Source organism: Felis catus, chromosome D1 (assembly GCF_018350175.1).
Source record: "Felis catus isolate Fca126 chromosome D1, F.catus_Fca126_mat1.0, whole genome shotgun sequence".
NCBI classification, from domain to species: Eukaryota; Metazoa; Chordata; class Mammalia; order Carnivora; family Felidae; genus Felis; species Felis catus.
The window spans coordinates 21,436,557-21,456,047 of NC_058377.1; the positions used below are offsets into that span (position 1 = coordinate 21,436,557).

Consider the following 19,491-nt stretch of genomic DNA (forward strand, 5'->3'; position numbering starts at 1 on the left):
TGGAACCCTCTGGCCTTTCCTCAAGACATAGCACAGGACAGCAAGTTCATGGCCATTTATCCAATATTAAGGGCACAGAAGCCCTCTAGGACCTGCATGTTAGTTGGTAGACATCAGGGGGAAATACTCAAGGGAAGTGGCCAGAGGAATCTTTAGTACAAGTTTGAACTACTTGATCCAATTCCCCCTTACTACTCAGGAAATCTCTTTTCAGTTCTGTAGTTAGATGTTTTTAGGCTTATTTTTTATGAAGAAAATAGTTATTTGCTTTTAGTACACATAATTTCATATCCACTACATTTCTCTCTCTTGAATAACAGTTTGACAGATGTATGGCAGTGGCCCAGCAATGGAAGAATGGGCATGATCTCTGTTTATTAGAGTAGAATCAACTTACTCATTGATTCATCATCCAATAACTATTTATTAAGGCCAGCTATTTCCAGCACTCTTGCAAATTTTATACTCAGAAAATTCTTCCCTGATAGAACAAAACTAAGAATTCTGAGTAAAATATAAAAATCCTCTATCTGTTAATGTTTGATGTGGCAGGAACTAAGTGAATTCCTGTGAGAGCAAAAGAGAAAAGATCTGTGTCCAAGGGGCACACAAGCACTGGACCTGGAGTTTGCCCTTGGGGAACTAGTAGATTTCCTATGGCCCAAAGTTGGGTGTTAATTGAGTTGCCTATGCAGGACCCAAGAGATAAATCCTGGGATAAATCCTTTTATGACTGAATCCTGGAAGCCTGAGAGTTTGGAACCATTATTGACTCATAATACTGGGTCCCCAAAAAGAAACATCTTCCATGGCTAAATTAGATGAATTAAAAAAGGCCCGCATAGGAAGAAGGCAAAGATGTGTGTCTGACTTGGCCTCAGCTCTAGGGAAGAGAAAGAGATAAAATATCCTCTGAGAACTTCTAGCAGCCTCTGTGTTTCAGGCAAATAAATGGATGGATGGATGGATGGATAGATAGATAGATAAATAAATAAATAAATAAATAAATAAATAAATAAACAAACAAATACATAAATAAATAAATAAATTTTAAAAATCATATTACATATATAACAAAAAAAATCATCTCTGGAAAATACAAGTTAGCTCCAGATATCAAAGAATTTCCCCAGATAACTATCCAGGGATCATGAGCTCTTAATGAAAAGCACTAAACAAACACAAAATAAGCCACCAGAAATGAGAATCATCATTAAATGAGAAACCACAAGCTATAGAACCAGACCTGCAAAATCATTAGGCTTATCAGGGACAGAATACAAAATAATTTATTTAACGTGTTCAAAGGGGGGGGGGGAGCAAATTGGAAGTGTAACGAAGGCCCCATAAAAATTGACAAGGTAAGTTTTTAAAATAATCAAATAGAGCTTGTAGAAATGAAAACCTGGTAGTTGAAATGAGGAACTGTATAAATATGTTATACAGCCTCTTAAACACAGGTGAAGAGATAATGGGTAAATTGGAGGGTAGATCTAAAGAAATTATCCAAAGTTGGCATCAGCCTGGGGGATGGGGGGGAAAGACTATGAGTTAGAAATGTAACTTAAGAAATGTAAAAATAGTGAAGGTCCAATAGACAGAGAGCATTTGCTACATTCTTGGGCCTGTGTTTTGCTCTGAGAATAAAGAGCAACCATCAAAACGGACACAACCCTGCCCTTTAAATATATAATCTAGATATATACCTAGATACCTAGAATAAACAGATGCTTATACATAACTAGGTAGAAATATTGACTGTGCAGCATTGGTACTCCTTCCATGTTTGGGAATCTGCCCTTGTGTGACCCTTGGTTGAAGCCAAACTCAGCCTCCTTCTGTGAAACTTCCCCAAAGAACAAAAGACTGAGCTCAGCCAGTCAGATGTTCCCATGCAGGACTCTGAGTCTGGAATAAGTGACACAAGAAAGAGGAACAATTTATATTTCATTTTGTCAAAGACAAAGACAGAAAAACTACCAATTGATAACAAGTATTAGGTATTGGTGATACCCAGTGCAGCCTAACCAGATGGTTCTGCAGTACAGCTTGGCTGTGGTTCCACCACCTGGCTTCCCCTACATCCTGACTAGCTTCAGAAGCTGGTTCCCCAGCCTTCTCTAAGAGTCTGTTAATTACCCCCAATTTCTTGCCAATTAACTCCCTCTTTTGCCAAAGCTAACCAGAATAACTGCTGCTGTTTGCAGTCAACAACTCTGGCTTGTATAATAAGGACTGGAGATTCATGGGGCTGTACACGGGGAGTGGAGACAGAGAAAGCATTCAGGCTGTGGGACAAATTTATCCCTGGGATGAAGGCGGACACATCTGCAAAAATCACCTTAGAGGGATGTAACAAACTCTCCCTCAAAGTTTTGCTCTGTTTTGAATGATTTTTCCCCTTTCATGGAAATGTTTGGATGTGGTTTGGAGGATAAATGAACAAGTATTTCCGATTCCACAGATTATTCTTCATACTCCTACGCAAAGTTTTTAAAACTTTCAATTCTTTGATGACTCTTTTTTAATGCAATACAGGCCTTAGCAAAAATAATAATAATAATAATAATAATAATAATAATAATAATAATGATAAAGAGGATTATATTTAACATCTAAGGCAGCTTATGGCACAATAACTATTTTTATTAATGATTAAATAACTAGTGTTTGTTTAAATTGGGCAATGTCATGATAGGGTTCTGTTTTTTGTGGACTCTATCTTCACTGTATTGCCTTTGATATTTTGTATAAAATCAATACATGGAATAGCTTTTTGTACACTTTTTAAAACTTGGGAAATCATTTTCCTCCAAAAAATCATTATAGAGTATTCTAGAAAGTATATCTTTGATTTTTTGTAACAGGTTATTTTGTACAAATCAAAACCACAATGAGATACAACCTGGCACCAGTCAGAATGGCTAAAATTACCAACTCAGGCAACAACAGATGTTGGCAAGGATGTGGAGAAAGGGGAACACTTTTGCACTGCTGATGGAAATGCAAACTGGTATAGCCACTCTGGAAAACAGTATTGAGGGTCCTCAAAAAATTTTGAAAAAAAATAGAACTCCCCAACAGGTTATTTTGTGCTAGATCTTTATTCAGAAATAGTCTCCAATTATTACATTGTTACTATGGAAATATGCAATCTATTTTGTGATATGGTTTTAGAAATGCATTGCTATTAGGCTTGAATATAAGTAGAAGGTTACCAGCAGAGAAAATCAGGAGGACATTCTGAGCAAAGGGAGTCACAAAAGGAAATTAAAAGGCCATTAGAGGGGAAAAAGCAGTGTAAATTTGGGGAATGGCAAATGATAGTGAGACTTGAATTATTGTATACATGGCAGGGAGGGGTAGGAAATAGTTGAGAAGGGTTAGGGGTAATAATAATAAATCATATCTCTCTTCCATTTCTGAAATTAGACACAGATGTCAGACCAAAAAACAATTTCCAGTTTTATTGCTGGTAAAGTTGATTGAAAGACCCCTGGATGTACAGTAGGACTTTATAATTCCTTCATGGCCCATCACAGACTAAATTAATGAATATAGGTCTAAACCAAGCTGGTCAACAGTTGGTATTCTCCAATAAAGAAGAAGGGTTACAAATGAAAGAGATGATTGGGGATCTTGAGAATGTGCCTGTCCTAATCAGAAATGGGGCAAGGGGCCATAAGAAGGTGGCTAGGCCATACTGAGCCACATAAGTTCATTCTCCCAATTTCTCATGAGTCCTATAAATTGTTCCTTTCCTTTGGATTAGAGTGGGTAGGATAAGGGGGAAGAGAAAGGGTTGCTTCTTTAACTACCTGCCTGGGATGTAGAGTCTTCTTTACCAGGGAAAGAGAAATGTGAAGCATAAATAAGGCTAGAATCTCTAGACTTGCCTTTGACTTTTGGTAAAAGATAGGAAGGATGGAGACCAGGAAAACTGAACTAATGTAGTGGGAGGAATATGCAGAATTGACACTAAGAATAAATCAAAGACAAAGCTACTCTTAGAATTTAGAGAAGGAATTTGAGATCATCAGATGAACATATCACAGTTAAAAAAAAAAAACTCTTTGGAAAAAAGAAAACAATGTCTTTCTGTGCAGAAAATAGCAACATTTTGCATCATTCCACTGATCTTTTAGCTTTAAATGCAATGAATATAGTCATTGAAAATCATGATTTTGAAAAATATTTAATCACATGGAAAGCTGTTTACAGTGTGTTACAGAATGAAAAGTAAAGTTACAAAATTGTACTTAATATGATCACATTTGTGTCTATATATATATATATATATATATATATACACACACATAGTTTTTGCAAAAAAAGCTATACTATAGTATAGTGTGTGTGTGTGTGTGTGTGTGTGTGTGTGTGTATAGTTTTTGCAAAATGGTCTAAGTCACCATAACTACCCACACAGAAAAATATTCTGAAAAAATATACACCAAAATCCTAAGAGTAGTTATCTCTAGGTAGTAGGATCATGGATTTTTTTTTATCTTTTGCTTATCTCTACTTTTATATATTCCCATAATACTTGAGCATTACTTTTGAAAATATAAGAAAAAATATTTTTAAAAATTATATTAAAAACAAAACACTAATTTAGTATTTTAAGGTCTCACTAAGGATTCGTTCAACATTTATTTAGCACTTTCTATATCTGCCAGGCATTACATTCTCTGCATGTGTTAGATCACCGGGTTGAGGTTTGAAATACAACCTCAAATAAACATTTTCTACATGTATTACTGCCCAGTCCCTATTACAGTAGTTCAGCAGGTCCCACATAAGTTTATATTACTGACCCTACTAGTTTAGTGCATTAAATGAAGAGAAAAATCTTTACGGTCTTCCTCTTGACATACCTTTTAGGCACATTGTTTCCAAATGAGAGTGAATATATAAACTTTCTCAGCTCAAAGGCAGCAGGAACTTGGACATTGCACAAAATGAATATATGTGCATCACATGTGCTATTTCTTAGGCACACAGATTGAGCCTCTGGAAGGCAGCAAGTGTAAGAGTATAGGCTCTAGAATGAGACAGTCTAAATTCAATTCTTTACTCCACCACCTACTATCTGTACAATCTTAAGCTCCTTAACTTGTAGAGAAGATTACGCGAGAACTTGTATGTACAGTCCAAAGGGCATAAAGTTTCCAAAATGTCATATTGGGGTTTGAAAAACATGAGTCCCTTGAATGTGGAACTCTTGTCCACCTTCATTCTCAAGTCATGGAAGTCTGGAAAGTTAGGATAAAAGTAGGGGGTGCGTAGTCACTGCAAGCAAGATACAATATGAAGGAAGGAAGCAAATGGGACTAGGAGTCCTAGCTTTAAGGAAGCTAGACTGAATGGTATCAAAACCAAATTGTGTGGACAAGAGTCTTAGGACTTTTTTCCCTCCCACTCCAGGCCTATTTCTTCCTTTCATGTGGTCTCACCAATCACTGATGGGAACCTAAAGAGATTGTCATGTGAGTTAGTAAAAAATGGTGAGAAGGGGACCACAGATGACACTCAGGAATCACTGACTTTGGGACATGGAGCAATGGCTTATTCACAGAGAAGCAGGTCTATCACTTGTACACAGACAGGTATCCTCAAGGAAAAAAACATATAAATGAATATTTTATAAACACGAATATTCTCCCATTAAATACCTACTTGCAGAATTACATTAAATACAGCTCATTCCACCTACCATTCATATTTTGGTTTTAAACACCATTTGTCTCTAAATAGAACCAGTGCTGGGGCAGGGAAGTTACAAAATAAGCCTGAAACATATTGTTTTTCTGTAAAGCAACAAAGTGCTCAAAATCTAATAGAGAGATATTAAAAGAACATAGGAACTTGCATGAAGAGGCTCCCACTGGACAAATCAGGGACAAATTGAGCATCAAAGTAAGCAATGACAATAATGAATCATAATCCATTACATAAAATTAGAAAGCATGAGTCCACAATAATATGAATGAATAACTAGATGAATGAGTGAATAGATAAATAAATACAGAAGGAAACGTTCTTCCTGACAAAGTACCAACTAGCAAATGAAGGACTGATGGAGTTAAAAAAATCTCTATTTTTCAACCATCAGAGTAGTATTGATTCAGGCAAGAATTATCAATGGATGCTAAAACTAGAGTGTGAAAAATTGAAAAGGAACAAGACATTTCATAGTCTCAAAATATCTTCCCACAACTTTGTTTTCATTATAAAGGGAAAAGTAGTAATTTTCCTCAATAAAACTACTAGGAAATTGCAAAGTTCCAAAAACTATATCATCAAATGTTCCCAGAAACAATCTGACAGGTTATAGAATATATTCATTTGTGACAGTAAAGAAAGGAAGATTTGCTCTGAGAAAACAGTATTGTGCCCTGCAAGGTCAACAAGGAAGAATCAGTCTATGGTCTTGGTGACCTTTTTCTAGTTTATCTTTGGGGGGCGCCTGGGTGGTTCAGTCAGTTAAGCATGGACCTAGGCTCAGGACATGATCTCATGTCAGCTGTGCTGACAGCTCAGAGCCTGGAGCCTGTGTTGGATTCTGTGTCTCCCTCTCTCTGCCCCTCCCCCCCCTCAAAAATAAACATTAAAAAGGAAAATAGCAATATACTAATTTTTCTTTTGAACACAATCTTGCTGGCTTAATCTGATATTCTGGGGAAAATGGGAGCTTCTTACATGAATAATTTTTTTTCATTGTATAAGTTTTTCTTCAGTGTGTTGTCTGTGGGATATGAGTGAAAATGGAGAGTACAGAATGAATACATAATTGTTGGTATTTTATAAAATTTCTTTCAGAGCCAGTGTTCAATTGATAGTGATTTAGAGTTTGCTTAAGGTAATCATTTTATATTGACAACACTATACTTGACCATAAAAAGGAGTGGAAAGTTGGGGCTTACAAATCTAAAATAGAGCCTGGTTCTGCTATAGCCACTAGGTGTGGGTTATTAATCAAAACGGACACCAGGAACTCCCCTCACACAAAACTTGCAGTCTAATTTGTAGTGGATATGTATACAGAAAAGTCAATCAGTGGCCCTACACTTTGACCAACACTTAATAGGTTAAGTACAGTATGCTCTGAGAACACAGAGAAGAGACATTGAAACCAGCAGAGAGGTGACAGAAAGCTATTCCAGAAAGTCATCTCACAATAGATCATCACAAAAGTAAAACTCCAGAGTATCTTCCCTTCCTTGGCTCACAAAAAGATTACTGAGTTATGATGAAGCCAAGGAAAAGCCATTTAAAAAATAAAGGGATGAAGTAGAGTAGAATTTGCTACCCCAAAATATTTATCTTTGGCATAAGGGTTATCTTGATCTGATTAATTTTAAGAAAACAAAGGCATAGAAGAAGCTCTGAAAACCAAGCAGAAGTAGCCCTTTTGTGAGGGAAATTAATATTTATAAGGGAAATCTCTATGTGTAACAGTGTCTCTCCCTCTGTACCAAGAAGAGGGGGATGACTAAATCTCTAGAAACTATTATCTAGCAGCAACTTAAATCTGCATAACAACCATGCCTTCATTTATTGTGCTTTATCTGATAACCTTTCATAACTGACGACCCTCCCCAACAGCATCCTCTTTTGTCTTTAGCTGGAAATGGTATTTAAGGTCGTGGCTTGGGACATTCTTCCTGAGTATCTCCCATGTATACAGGAGGTATACATGTTATTAAAGTTCTGTTTGTTTTTCTCCTGTTAATCAGTCTTTTATCACAGGGGAGTCAGCCAAGAATCTAGAAGGGTAGAGGGAAAATTATTTCCCTCCCCTATAGGGAGTATATAAGGAAAAAAAAAAGGCAGAAGAAAGCAGTCTCAATTCTGCTCCTTCTTTTCTTTCTTTTCTTTTCTTTTCTTTTCTTTTCTTTTCTTTTCTTTTCTTTTCTTTTTTTCTTTTCTTTTCCTTAGCCATTCAGACACCACAAGTAGTTTATGAAGTAGACAGGAATAAAAGGAGAAGACAGTAACACAACCCCAGCACTATCAAAATTAAAGGTAATTAGGGGCGCCTGGGTGGCGCAGTCGGTTAAGCGTCCGACTTCAGCCAGGTCACGATCTCACGGTCCGTGAGTTCGAGCCCCGCGTCAGGCTCTGGGCTGATGGCTCAGAGCCTGGAGCCTGTTTCCGATTCTGTGTCTCCCTCTCTCTCTCTGCCCCTCCCCCGTTCATGCTCTGTCTCTCTCTGTCCCAAAAATAAATAAACGTTGAAAAAAAAATTAAAGGTAATCAGTTTTTATGAGTGGCACCCTTACTAGTACAGAATCTGGCCAAGAGTAGACAGTCTGAGTTTGTTTATACTGCTAGTAAGAGTGTGAATTGAGATAAACTTTCAAGAAGGAGTTTTGAAATAATATTCAAAATCTCATGTCATTCAGTAATTCCCAATCTAAAATATGTATCCTCATTAGGGAAAACTCAAAGAGTCATTGAATAAGTATGCTAAGCATTATTGGTAATTTGGAAAAACAAAATAATATACAGTAGTAGAAAGCTGTTAATGAGATATACCCCCATATATTAGAATTTTGCAATCATAAAAATCAAGTTGGAAGAAAGAGAACAGAAAAACCAAATTCTGTGAGCTGTGTCTTGGGGCACATACTTACATAACCAGAGCTGACATTCCCTTGCTTTCACATTATGCTTTTCTCTCTGCCTCTTTTTGGGTACCCACAACCCTTCATATATTCCTTTTCTGCTTTTTTATTCATTTATTTATCTAATAACAGCCCCTTCTCCCCCTTTTCATTGGTAGTTACATTTTAAAGGAACTGCTCATAGACTTTGAAAACAAGGAAAAGATTGTGTGTATGTATGTGCAGGTGTAACTGAACTCAAGAGGCTTGCCACTTGGTGTGCACTGAATTGAACAAAACTCAAGAAAGGGCTGAAAGCAAAGAACTTTGTACTACTTGTCACAAGTAAGGAGAGAGGAAGATAGGTCTCAAAGCACTGTCTCCCTGTGGGGCTAGTACAGGAAGCTTTTATTCAGTATATTAGGGGCAGGTAGCTTGCATATACAATAAGGAACTTAATATAATCTCTATTACTTGGGCTCTTTGGTTCAACTGCACATGTCTGGCGTGTCAACATGCTAATGAATACATTGTATGTTTAAAATAGGGTGGAAAACTGCCCATAAGAGGAGATCTTAGTATTATAATGAGTTAAAGGTAACTTCAGGACAACTTGGGGGCTCCTGCACAGGTCCTCAGCTCCAGACCAGCTCAGAGTGGCCCAGGCAAGGGGCTACCAGGGGAAACACCTAGCCTGGCCTTTCTTTGTCAGGAACTGCTAGTTCTGCAAAACAAAGCATATTCCTTCCCTGCTTTTGTCCCTTCCCCCTCCTCCCTTCTGCTGATAGCTTTCAGCCCTCTGATCTGAGTAACTCCCTGTTGCATCTTGGCTAACACAGGCACTGTGCATAGAAAGACTCTCTTAAAACATACAACCAACAAGCAACAGTGACAGACCCTGGGGAGGATACAGAAGGACAAGAAAAGTAGAGTAAAGGGAGACTTCCTTTCACTGATCATTTTTTGGTAATAATTATAAATACCATGAATATGTACTGCCCAGTCAACATACAAATAAATACATATTGTAAATGGGATGTGGAAAGAATAGAGAAATGGAGAAAGAAATAATTAATTCTCTTAACAATCCTGTGGAAACTGTTTTAAAAAGGAAGAGACATCAGGGGCGCCTGGGTGGCTCACTCCGTTGAGCGACTGACTTTGGCTCAGGTCATGATTTTGCAGTTTGTGAGTTCGAGCCCCGTGTCGGGCTCTGTGCTGACAGCTCGGAGCCTGGAGCCTGCCTCGGATTCTGTGTCTCCCTCTTCTGCCCCTTCCCTGCTCATGCTCTGCCTCTGTCTCTCAAAAATGAATAAACGTTAAAAAAAATTTTTTTTAAAGAAAGAGACATCAATTAACTCGTGTGAGGTCACAGAACTGCTGAGTAAAAGCGAGGGTTCAGATTTTATTCTACCCCCCAACTCCTTAGTCTGCTTTTTCGGAGACTTTATGCTGTTCTTCTCATCTCCCCTGTCCCAGTCATTCCAATTCTGTGATGGTTCTCTGTTCCATGCCATCTAAACACAGTTCCCTGATTCCACCACAGTAATTCTTTTGAACTCACTCTTAGCGATCTGTACCTTCCCTAATGATACAATTCTATATCCATCCAGACTTCATTTTTACAAATAGAAGAGAATTTTCCTAAAAAGAATCTCATAAATCAAAAGTATTTTCAGAGCATTTCACGTATTGTTGCTTCTCAAAGAGATATTTACTACTTACATTTTCCTTTTAAACCAAAAAGCAACTCTACCTCCCTTTACACAGTACCATTAGGCTGTGGATTTGCAAACCTAAACTGTATAATCCTTTCACCCTTTGCTGGAAGGTGTGTCAATCAGAGTCCCAGAGAAAACAGATGATCCCCTGAAACAAAGTAATTGAAAAGCATAACAAGGGCACTATTTGCATGGGTACAGGCAAAAGAGTGGTTGAGACAAACCCCAAAAGGATGGTAGAGGCTAGTAGAAGCAACACTACCACCCCTTTGAATGAAGAGACAAAAGAGGAAATAGGCATTCAGTGACTATAGCCCCCTGGAAGAAAGTCAGGGAAATAAATATCATAGTATCATGCTCCTCTTTTTCTCTGGTTTTCTCTGCTGATGCCGCCATTGGCTTAACCCAACCAGAAACCAGATGGCCATGGAGCCCATTGACAAGATCCATTAGGGAATGCCTCCCAGGACTTGGAGCAAGGTACACAGAGGCAGAAAGTTGATCTAGAGAGACACAGAGAGAATACCTCACGTAGTCTCTGTCATATACATTACCATAACAGTCAGTCATCATTTCTTCTGCTGACTGGCAGCTGTGTGGTGCTAACCTAATTACTGGCTTGTAACACAAAGTCTTCTCTATGGTTCTGAAATATTCTCCAGATTTTTAGCTGACCACCCTGAGCTTCAGACTTCTCCACCCAAGTGTTAAAAGCACAATTTGAAAACAAGGAAATGGTTGTGTGGAAAAAATTCCTCAAATCTGTACTTCATAACTTTGATACTTTCTATAAGGTCTTCCAACCAGCATGACCAAATCCTTTCAAGTCCAAGTCCCTGAAGCTCCACACTACTGTCTGAGGAGTTACCATGCTTGCTGCTCTCTGGGCCCTAGCATACTCCCCACCACGTACTCTGCAAAATTCTTGAAGAATTTGGTCATTTAGCCAAGACCATCTCAACAAAGTTTTGTACCTCCTACCTTCTCTGCAAAAATGTGGTATTTAAAATTAGCCCTTGAAAAGTTGCATGAAATTTCTGTAGATAGAACTGGATCTTAACATCCTAGATCAGTTCACATTTGAAATGAAATCTTCCAGGGCTAATGGAGGAAGAAAATGAGCCATAGTCGAAGGCCACTAGAATTAGAAATCAAGAGCCTACATCCTAGTCACAGTTCTGCTGCTGAGTAACTGAATGACCTTGGAGAAGGTACATAAACCTGGACCTATCCTCAGAAATATAAGCGAACTGAATTAAGTGATTCTTAAGATCCTCTAAATATTGAGTACCTTATAGCTTTAAGGATAAATAAAATGGGGAGGATAAACTTCGAGAAAGATTTAAAGTTTCCTCTATGTAACCAATGGAACCTGAATTATATAAGGAAAGAAAAAAAAAAACGCTTTCCTAAGTATTGTCCCTTTCTCAAGAGAATGTCTTTTTGCTCAATGATTTCTTCAGAGCAACTTTGACATCTTTATTTCTTAAGCTATAGATTAGCGGGTTGAGCATGGGCACAACGGTGGTATAGAACAAGGAGGACACTTTCCCCTGATTCATAGGTAAAAGAGAGGATGGTTTGAGGTACATAAATGCCCCTGACCCAAAGAAAAGAGAAACAGCAATTATGTGAGAGCTGCATGTGCTGAAGGCTTTGGACCTGCCCTCAGTGGAACGAATATGGAGAATGCTGGTGAGGATGAGGGCATAAGAAATGAAGATGGTAACTGTGGGCACGCCAATATCAATGCCCACGACAACGAAAACTACCAGCTCATTTACATAGGTGCTGGTGCAAGAGCGCTCAAGAAGGGGAAGGATGTCACACATGTAGTGGTCAACCAGATTGTTGGCACAGAAGGTCAGCCTCACCATGCATGTCGTGTGGGCCATGGCCCCAGCAAACCCCATCACATAGACACCCAACAGAAGAAGCGAGCAGACCTGAGGAGACATGGTGGCTGTGTACACCAGTGGGTTACAGATGGCGGTGTAGCGGTCATATGCCATTGCTGACAGGATGAAGGACTCAGAGACAACAAAGAAAAGAAAAAAGAAGAGCTGAGTCATACACCCTGCGTAGGCGATGGTGTTCTTTGAGACAAAACTCATCAGCATCTTGGGAGTGATAACAGTGGAATAGCAAAAATCTATGAAGGACAAGTTGAAGAGGAAGAAGTACATGGGGGTGTGCAGGTGAGAATTCAGCCCAATCAGGGTTATCAGACCCAGGTTCCCCATCACAGTGACCACATAGAAACCTAGAAACAGGAAGAAGAGGGGCATCCGAAGTCCGGGCTGGTTGGTTAAGCCTGCAAGGATAAATTCTGTCACAGAGGAGTTCTCAGCTGCCATTCTCATTAAAGGCATTCTGTGGAAACAAGAGGAAAAAGTCACTTAGAAAGGGAGACAGAGACAGAGGCCCCTTCTTCCTCCCATTCTTGAAAACCTGATCCACACAAAGAGATTTTGGACTTGCAGAAAGGCCTTTCAGGATGCCTGTGTGTCTGTTCTCACAGCCCCCTAAGGAGTCTGCCACTAGAGTACCCTCTGGAGGATGGACCTTTCTCCATGGTGAGGGCAGATGCTGCTGCGAAGAAGGGTCTCAAGGATGAGCTCAGGAGTCTTCTGGGTCTTTGGTCTATTTATTGTGTCCTTCCAACTCCAGCTTATGCTCAGGATTATAAAACCTCGGGCCAATACCTGAGGAGAGTCCGCTTAAGAGGTGGGAGCCAGCCCACTGTGCCTGGAGTTTCCACTCCATGGTCACCCATGGGAGAGGGTCTTCCCCAAAGCCTTTACTACCTGAGGTTGGGGACTTAGGAAAAGTTCAGCCCAGATTCAGTCACTCACCCTTCTTCAGCCCAGAGCCTCAATTGTGCCTTTCAGTCCCGTTCTTATCCTCAGTCGTTCAGACAGATAAATGGCTATAATGCTAACACAGATAAAGGAACAAAGCACAGACCATTTTAGCTCCTGTCCTGTTTGAAGGATCAGAATTTGGATGGCCTTAGAATTTGTTCTGAGCTAAAGAAGGTGATATTTCATGGAGGCTTTGCCCCAAGGCTATTTTCCAGTTTGTAGAAGGGAGACAGGATTCTTACCTATAATCAGGGCCAGCTGGTGACAGGAGACTGAGCAGTGTTTTTCTAGGTTTAGAGATCTGGGGACCTGATTAGAAGTAGAAAGTCAGAGGATCCCCCGGGATCACAGCCCTAGAAACTGACTTTTTAAAAAAATGAATATTTGCTTGTACCCTTGATAATATTTGAATGGGCTTTTAGAAAAATTATTCATTTATCCAATTAACATCTACTCAGTAAAATGCAAAGCGTTGTGCAAAAATAATCACTTACCATTTATTGAGAACTTATTATATATACCAAACATTCCTAGCACTTCTGTACCGACCCCAGCAGTCCAGGATCCAAAATCATTTCACAAACAATACTTCCTTTTAATTCTCCCCCAAATCCTATGAACTGGTTTTAATCACTCCTGTTTTAGAGGTGCAGTAATTCACCAGATGTTAAATTAAAAAGGCCGTATTAAATCTAGGTCCATCTTACTCCAAATCTGGTGTTCTTAGTAATTGTGTTTAACATCTGCCTATGGGAGATAATAAAATATGTAAGCAGGGTTCTTGCCTTCAAGGGTCTGACAATCTCTTGGAAAAGATAAGACAGAATACACTGAACTTAGTATGCTGAAAAAGATATGATAAAATACAGAAAAGGTAAAAGTAAAATGCTATTCAAGTTCAGAGAAGGGTATTCCATACACCACTTAAATTTCAGTTTATCACAGAAATCCCATAATATCTAGTTCAGGGAGAAACAGACTTTCCTTGTAATCCCTTGGAATTGGAGTTTAGCAGTAAAAAAAAATCCCCATCCGTTAAGAACTATTTTTTCCAAAATTGCTAAATTGTTGGAATTTTTGATGGCCCCTGCCCTCTACCCTGTCAGCTCTCTTTCAGGAGGCTCCCAGTGAGCTCATACTGACTCTGATGACCTCGTAGCTTGAACTCCCTTCTTCCTACCAAACCACCAACGTTTATGTCCCTATTTTGCTTACTTTGCTCTTTTTCTAACTCTCCCTCATGACAGAAGTTATCCCACTGTGCCTCAGTATCTCAGTGTCTTGCTTGAGCCCAGTGACAGCTAATTCACACTTTTGGGGTCTCAGATTTGAAGCAATATTAAAAACCATCTAGTCCTAACAGTTGAGTTAGATGAGCCTACGCATATTAAAAGTGCATTTACTGCTGCTCCAATGCAAACATAATAAATTCAAATCCCAGAAGTAGAACTTTATGATCTGTTTTTACCTCTAAATCTGTCCCTGGTGATTGGGGTGTTTAGCCAGGTTTGGGATTCACTGATCTAGCCCTCCAACCCTACATCACCCAGACAGGAAAACTGAGGTCCAGCTAGTCACACAGCTGGTTGGTGGTGGAGTCTGGAATCAAACGTGAATCTCTAACTTCTCCAGTTGGAGGGGTTTTCCAGCCTTTCTAAAAGAAGCCCACCTGCTCTTTGACTTGGCTGAGTACAATGCAGAGCACAAGGAAAGGGCATAATTGGACATCAAACTTAGAACAGCACCCCAGGGTTATAGTAGGGAGAGACTTAAATGCCATGTCAAGAAATGTGTATGCAGTGTGAATCCATGGAACATTTTGAACAGAAGAATGGCATGATCAGGGGAATGACATGATCAGATGTGCTGAGGAAGACCAATTAGTCTAACAGGCTACTATCAGGCATCAGTGGCTTAATACAGCAGTCCCTCCAGGCAATGTTCTATCTTGTAATTCAGACAGGATGCTTTAACTCCAAGGACAACAGTAAGACAAAGGACAAAGTATGGACTTTCGAAAAAGAGTTAAATGGAGCAAAAGGCCTTTCTAAACTTTTTGGCACAGTAAAAATCACATAATGTGGCCCCTGCCTTATAGCTGTGGTATCATCTACCCTCTGCTCTGAACAGTTTTGCAAGGCCCTGTCCCATCACCAGGCTGTCTGTGTTGGACATTGTTTCTGCCTCGTTTCAGCCCATGTTTTTGGCTTCTGCTGTTGCTGTGGCAGCTGGCTGCACGCAGTTGTAGTCAAGAAGCACAGTTCACCAGCTGTACCACTTTGGACTGCTTTGGCAGATATCTCTGCCACCACACAGACTGTCTGCTGGAATCCCCCCAGCCACTCTGGTGCATGTGCAAACCTGCAGGTGTGAAGGAGTTAACACCCCTGGGAGTCAGTGGATAAATGCTCTGCTCTTCTGTGTCTCTAGTGCTCCATTCCTCATGGATTCTCAACGGGGCCTCAGAGAGATGGGTTGTGAATTTCCCATTGAGGCAAACACCGTAATGGCCTGCCTTGGATTGGCTTTCCATCCTTCCCTGCTTCACTCTTCCTCTTCCCTTAGATCACTTCCAGAAATAAGCTACCTCCATATAAGTCCTTGTCCCCAGCACGGCTTTTCTCAGCTGAAGTGCTCCCAAAACAGCATTTGGAGCAAGTTTGACCAAAATGTTCCTTACTCCACCTGGGAGGAAGCAGCCTCACCCAAACCTGTTTGATTCCAGGTCAGGGAAATAAATATGAATCACTAAATTTATCAAGTACCAAAAAATCCACATATCAGAGAATTTTTATTTCTTGAGTATGCCCTAACAAAATGCCAAAACACTAGAAGGAACAGGATCTCAAATCATTACCAGCTCATACCCTAATGGACATTAGCCAGAAAGTCCTAGTATCTTGACTTAGACCCACTGAAGCTCCTCCTGACATCTTGCTGTCTTTGTGACCATCCATATACCTCCCTGAGCCGGGACAGGTAAGAACTAAGTTTATTCATGTTTGTATCTTTAGAACCAAATGTCAGACCTGGCTTGCAGCAGCTCAGAAAACATTTTTTCATCTCAGATTTTCACACTTCCTCATCTGTGAAATGGGAATAATGATAATAATCCATAAGACTGTTGTGAGGAATAAATTAAATCATAAGAGCCTAGCAAAGAGGCTGACGCATGGAAAAACCTTGATAAATGTTTATAGAAAACCTACTAGAAACCCAAGAATTAGACCCACAAAAGTATGGCCAACTAATCTTTGATAAAGCAGGAAAGAATATCCAATGGAAAAAAGACAGTCTCTTTAACAAATGGTGCTGGGAGAACTGGACAGCAACATGCAGAAGAATGAAACTAGACCACTTTCTTACACCATTCACAAAAATAAACTCAAAATGGATAAAGGACCTGAATGTGAGACAGGAAACCATCGAAACCCTAGAGGAGAAAGCAGGAAAAACCTCTCTGACCTCAGCCACAGCAATTTCTTACTTGACACATCTCCAAAAGCAAGGGAATTAAAAGCAAAAATGAACTATTGGACCTCATGAAGATAAAAAGCTTCTGCACTGCAACAATCAACAAAACTAAAAGGCAACCAATGGAACGGGAAAAGATATTTGGCATATCGAACAAAGGGCTAGTATCCAAAATCTATAAAGAAGTCACCAAACTCCACACCCAAAAAATGAGTAATCCAGTTAAGAAATGGGCAGAAAACATGAATAGACACTTCTCTAAAGAAGACATCCAGATGGCCAACAGGCACATGAAGAGTTGCTCAACGTTGCTCCTCATCAGGGAAATACAAATCAAAACAACCCTCAGATACCACCTCATGCCAGTCAGAGTGGCTAAAAGGAACAAATCAGGAGACTATAGATGCTGGCGAGTATGTGGAGAAACGGGAACGCTCTTAAACTGTTGGAAATGCAAACTGGTGCAGCCACTCTGGAAAACAGTGTGGAGGTTCCTCAAAAAATTAAAAATAGACCGGGGCGCCTGGGTGGCGCAGTCGGTTAAGCGTCCGACTTCAGCCAGGTCACGATCTCGCGGTCCGTGAGTTCGAGCCCCGCGTCAGGCTCTGGGCTGATGGCTCGGAGCCTGGAGCCTGTTTCCGATTCTGTGTCTCCCTCTCTCTCTGCCCCTCCCCCGTTCATGCTCTGTCTCTCTCTGTCCCAAAATAATAAATAAAAAACGTTGAAAAAAATTAAAAATAGACCTACCCTATGACCCAGCAATAGCACTGCTAGGAATTTACCCAAGGGATACAGGAGTACTGATGCATAGGGGCACTTGTACCCCAATGTTTACAGCAGCACTCTCAACAATAGCCAAATTATGGAAAGAGCCTACATGTCCATCAACTGATGAATGGATAAAGAAATTGTGGTTGATATACACAATGGAATACTACGTGGCAATGAGAAAGAATGAAATATGGCCTTTTGTAGCAACGTGGATGGAATTGGAGAGTGTTATGCTAAGTAAAGTAAGTCATACAGAGAAAGAGAGATACCATATGTTTTCACTCTTATGTGGATCCTGAGAAACTTAACAGAAGACCATGGGGGGAGGGGAAGGGAAAAAAAAAAGGTTAGAGAGGGAGGGAGCCAAAACATAAGAGACTCTTAAAAACTGAGAACAAACTGAGGGTTGATGGGGGGTAAGGGGGGGGAGGATGGGTGATGGGCATTGAGGAAGGCACCTCATTGGAAAGAGCACTGGGTGTTGTATGGAAACCAATTTGACAATAAATTTCATATTAAAAAATAATAATAAAGGCAAAAAAAGAAAAGAAAACCTACATAAAATATATATAATTTAGGGAGGGAATGAGAGAGAGAAAAAGCCTGCTAAGAGCTAGATGAGCCTGTAAGGGGCAAAAGAGAGGCTAATATAGGGAGGAAGTGAGGAGAGCTGATTGACAGAAATAAGAGAAAGCTGAAGCAGTGTTTTTTTTTCTTCAGAAGTTTATCTAAGTCCCAACTCTCCAATGTAACTTAATCACAGACAGGATCAGGATCCTTGAGTATTCCACCTGTCCCTGCTTCCTGTCCCACCATGGATGCCCTATTTTTCTTAGAACCACACTCTACCACACCACAGAGGCCAAATTATGAGGTCAGGTGAGGTTTCATTCACAGCCTCTGATCTTTCCTTTTTGTGCCCATTTCTAGTCTCGGTAAAAATTCCCCTTCCCCAAACAACTCACAGTCCTAATGCATGCTCTACCTTCAATTGTCAAAAGCAGTTCTCAGGAAAGAGCTCACAAATTCATCAACACAGTCCGCTAAGGACTTGTTGGGGATCATCCACATTCCACACCCTCTCCAGGCATATTTTTTTTTACAAAGACAAAATCTATAACCAAAAAAAGAGAGAGAGAGAGAGAGAGATCTCTACTTATGAATTTTGAAACAGCGCTCAATTGATGAGAGGTGCATTTTGGTGGGGAGTCACCTTGTACTGGGTTTATAATCAGAATTGCTGGGGTGCCTGGGTGGCTCAGTCGATTGGTCATCTGTCTTCAGCTCAGGTCACGATCTCATGGTTCGTGAGTTCAAGCCCCACGTCGGGCTCTGTGCTGACAGCTCAGAGCCTGGAGCCTGATTCAGATTCTGTGTCTCCCTCTCTCTCTGCCCCTCCCCTCTCACACTCTGTCTCTCTGTCTCTCTGTCTCTCTCTCTCTCTCTCTCTCAAAAATAAACATTTAAAAAAATTTTAAAAAAAGAAGAATTGCTTTGGCACCTGTCTGTCCTCCACTTGGCAAGCTAATTACAACCCCTGTATCAGTCCTGTGTATGTGTGTATGTCTTTTGTGTGTGAATGTTGGGTGACTTTCGTGCATTCCCAGTGCTTGCCTATCCTTCACACGAGGGATATATGTTTAAATCACTTAAGACCTTAAGCACAAATCTTATACTTAGAAATTTGCCACTGCTGTGGTGATTACAATAAATCCCAGTCCCTGCTCTCATTCCTTCTCTAGTCAACTCACAATTAAAGAAAATAAATCATCATCACAAACATGAAATAAGACCCACAGGAAAAGGGCTCCATGGGGCACAGACAGCAAAGAAGACCCAAGCTTCATTAAAAACTGACTTTTCTCTAGAAGCCTGAGAAGATTCTTGTTTGGATGATAGAACAACCAAGAAAAGTTCCTTTGGATTTATGTCACCTCGGAGCTTGTTGCCATGGGAACTACATCTCAAAATCTTCTCAACTGGGGCTTCACTAAAGTCATGTTCCTTGAAGAGCAGATGAAGCCCAAGCAGGAAGCAGTGTAGGAAGAACTA

The 19,491-nt window shown here is 40.0% G+C and overlaps 1 protein-coding gene across 1 annotated transcript; it reads right to left on the reverse strand.

The window, feature by feature from the left end:
- Positions 1-9,843: 9,843 nt before the first annotated feature.
- On the reverse strand, positions 9,844-19,310 carry LOC101091045 (olfactory receptor 145). Its single transcript, XM_019811473.3, has 3 exons — positions 19,221-19,310; positions 13,437-13,503; positions 9,844-12,703 (listed from the first exon to the last, which is right to left on the reverse strand). The coding sequence occupies exon 3, from the start codon at positions 12,700-12,702 to the stop codon at positions 11,758-11,760; it is 945 nt and encodes a 314-aa protein (XP_019667032.1). The 5' UTR covers position 12,703; positions 13,437-13,503; positions 19,221-19,310; the 3' UTR covers positions 9,844-11,757.
- Positions 19,311-19,491: the final 181 nt, after the last annotated feature.